Consider the following 3,715-nt stretch of genomic DNA (forward strand, 5'->3'; position numbering starts at 1 on the left):
AATTACCTCAAGCATCACAATTTTGACCTCAAATAGCACACATTTATCCATGTGTAAACATTAAGTAGCAAAACTGATGACACACCAATCAGAATGTCAGGATAATATAAATAGGAGCACAGGTGATTATGTGCTTTGGAAAATGAAGAAAAAGATGAGAGGAACAGGAAGGGAAAAGAAAAATGAAGGCGTGAAAGGACATTTTGTTCCTGATAAAGTACAAAGACTATAGTAGTCCATGTTCTTGTGCATGGAATGACCATAAGGGAAGTTGGCCTATAGGGTCATCATGTTTTTTATACTAGTTACACATACAGTATAATTACAGTACATACTGGCATTACTTTAGATGAGAGAACTTTCACAACTCTGTACTGTAGCACATGTTGTACACCCTCAAACTCTTAACTGTCAGGGGCGGCGTTTCCGTATGGCAGTTGCCATACCCTGGTGGTTCGTTGCCATACCCAAGGTGATCGCCTGCCAATTCTGACCCCTGCCAGATTATTACCCCCCCTAGTATTGGTAGGTTTAGGGTTTGGTGCGGGGGAGGGGTTAGGATTAGGCAATCAGATAGCGATTTCAACGAGAGGGGTAATAATTTGGCAGGGGGTCGAAAATGGGCACAACACCAGAAGCGCATATACTTACTTGCCGGCAACCCGCCAAAATAAAAGACTGCTGATTTTACTTTTGAAAATTATGAAAATTCATCTTTAAAAAAAAAAAAAGAAGTAAATATTAGCATTTTATTTTTAAGTTTACTATAAAATAGTTGTATTTGTATTTAATACTCCCTTTTTTATTATAATAGTATTATCACACTTTATTATTTTATTTAAAAAAAAACACTAAATAAATAAAGTGCAACAATATTATCACTACGATTAATTTATTTTTTAGAGTTGTATTTCAAGGGTTACACTATGGGCAGTGTGAGGACCAAACCAAATCTCCAGGTTCTCTTATGAGAACCAGGCTGAAAAATGAATGTGCACCCCTGAGTATAATGTATTATGTGTTCATATTCAATTCTTTGGTATTTAAACTTTTCTTTTTTAGTGCTTTTCATCTACTGCAACATCATTACAGTAATGTAATGAAAGTAAACTTTTCTTAAAGCTTATTGTTGAATTTCACTATATCTGCACCCCTCTATTTATGTTGTATACTGTAATAGACATTGACTTGCAAAATGATTCCTGATTCCCAAAAGGAGGTTTTTGTGTTTTGAAGTGATCTCACTACTGTTCTCCAGGCAGGAAAGTCGTCTGTGTATTTGTCAGTGTTTGTGTGTCATCTGAGGCCAAAGTTTGATTCTGATAAAAGAGGATATGTTTTTGACTAAAATATTTGACTTTGACTGAGAAATTAGAAGTTTGTACAAGTTGGTGTGTAGTTTTGAGATTGTGTTTATAGTTGTGAATAAATTGGTGAATTGTTTCATCAATTGTGTGTTAGCAGTCAAGAAAACTGTAGAGCATTTTAGGCCTTAAATTGTGGAAGGGAAGACCCTTTTTCAGAAGCCCTGTTCTATTAAATATGACTCTCACACTGCTCTTCTCATCTCAGTTCATAATGGCGGTTCTTGTTCTGTCGGCTATCCTTCCTCCGGGATCGCGTCACATCCGCTGGCTGGTGTCGGCTGGACTGGCGCAGGTCAGTGAGTTCTCCTTCGTCCTGGGCAGTCGTGCACGTCGGGCCGGCATCATCTCTAGAGAGGTCAGTGATCTCACTTCATTTCCGTGCAAGTCTGGTGTCTGATTCTCTCTCATTGCTCCTAGAGTGTTAAAACGGTGGCTTTATTCAGACAGGCAGTGAAAAATACTAATATATCCAATCTATATAGTATTTTTATTTATTGATTTAATTCTTTTTAAAGTGAATTATGTGACATTTGCTGAACAGTGTAGGAGATAACTAGTGGTTTCAGACACATATGAATGTGTTGATGCAGTGATTGGTAACTAAAACTAAATAGTTTTCATTAACTGAAATAAAATATAAATATTAGATGAAAAACCTAAGCTTAAAAAGTGGAAATTGGAAATCTTGCCTGGGTTAGCTAACTGAAATTAAAGTATAAGTTGATGTACTAAAATGACTAAAACTAAAACTGAAATGCAAATAAATTAAAGCTAAATGGAAATATACTAATATAAAAGATAAAAGCACATTAAATTACTAAAATTTTAACAGAAATTAAAATAAAAATTACAAAAATATAAAAATAAAAGCTACATTTTTTAATTAGTAATGCACAAAAATTTTGACAACCGAAAGTTTTTGGCTGAAACCGTTTTAAATAAGTGTTTCTCCGATGGAATGTTTTGACAGTCAGTGTCTAATTCAGGAACAAAATGTGGATAAACTATGCAGAGAGATGCCAATAGACATGACATCACATTTACCTCAGGAAAACCATTCAATGTCCATAAACACGTTAGTCAGATAAAAAGCTCTATAAAGGAGCATTTTGATAAATATATACACTTTATAGATATTACAGATTCATAATATTTTTACTTTAGCTGTTGTCTTCATTATTTAATGTATGTTTGAATAAATCTGTCATGAAAAGTTATTTTTACAGTTTCCCTTTGAATGTTAATATTTCAACAACATATTTGAGTAGAAACATAATTCTGTTATTTAAAGATGATATAAAAACAGCCTTGTGTGCAATTTAAATATTTGTACAACTCCGTTTATGAGTGTTGATTATCAAACACATTTAATTAATTAATTGATTATTATATCAAATGTATTTTTGGTTTTCAGCCAAGTGCATCCTCATTTTCCATTTTGCTTTTGGTTGCTCACAGGTGTATCTGTTGGTTCTCAGCGTCACCACGTTAAGTCTCCTCCTTGCTCCGGTGTTATGGAGAGCCGCTACGCTCAAATGCATCCCGCGGGCTGAGAGGAAACCACTCACCTGAACCAACGCCACATGCGGATGAGCTGTGTTAGAATGACGCATCTCACATTAATGCATCATATTGATGACAAACAGATTGTAAGAAACAGAAGGGCAGAGCATTAATATATGAAATATTTACACGGTAGTGAAAGAAAAGGACACAGCTTGCAAAAAAAAAAGACTCCAGCTTCTATAACGTCATCATGTGTATTAATGTTATAGAAGACCAAATGTTATTTATTTGTGTAACATGTGCCTTGAAAGGAGCAGATGTCAGCAGACAAGCCAAATAATGCACCTGTTATGAAGATGAGAAGCTTTTGCACTGCAGATTTTGGTACATGCAGATGTGTGAGTTTACTGAAGATGATTCACAGCACAAGAACTAAAGCTTGACTGTATTCATTCATGATTCCTGCTGAAGTTGAATTCTAAGCACAAGGTGGCAGTTCTTCATTGGGATGATAGGTTAAATTAATCATAGATGTAACTGGACTATTCAGAATCATTTCTCTGGACTTTTAATTCTCAATTAGGTCAAAAAATACAATTAAAAACCTCACTCCAATCATTGAGGGTTTTCTTTATGTGTTAAATAAGTGACTACATTGAAGGATATGAGCTACATATTTGCAGGGCCAAAACTACTGTACACAATAAGGGTGACATTACGATAAAAATAAGGGTGTTTCAATTACATATTTAACAATCTTATAATCAAAGATGCAGCCAGTGTTGTATAAAGTATCCAATTGTTATACTTCAGTAAAAGTACAAGTAAATTTGATAAATAAT

General features: G+C 34.5%; 1 protein-coding gene across 1 annotated transcript; it reads left to right on the forward strand.

The window, feature by feature from the left end:
- The first annotated feature begins 1,523 nt into the window (after nucleotides 1–1,523).
- LOC107577958 (transmembrane and coiled-coil domain-containing protein 3-like) lies at nucleotides 1,524–3,099 on the forward strand. Its single transcript, XM_016263974.1, has 2 exons — nucleotides 1,524–1,722; nucleotides 2,826–3,099. Exons 1-2 carry the CDS (start codon nucleotides 1,543–1,545, stop codon nucleotides 2,937–2,939), a joined length of 294 nt encoding a protein of 97 aa, XP_016119460.1. The 5' UTR covers nucleotides 1,524–1,542; the 3' UTR covers nucleotides 2,940–3,099.
- Nucleotides 3,100–3,715: the final 616 nt, after the last annotated feature.

The sequence above is a fragment of the Sinocyclocheilus grahami genome, unplaced genomic scaffold, assembly GCF_001515645.1.
Source record: "Sinocyclocheilus grahami isolate Dianchi unplaced genomic scaffold, SAMN03320097.WGS_v1.1 scaffold7999.1, whole genome shotgun sequence".
Taxonomy (NCBI): Eukaryota; Metazoa; Chordata; class Actinopteri; order Cypriniformes; family Cyprinidae; genus Sinocyclocheilus; species Sinocyclocheilus grahami.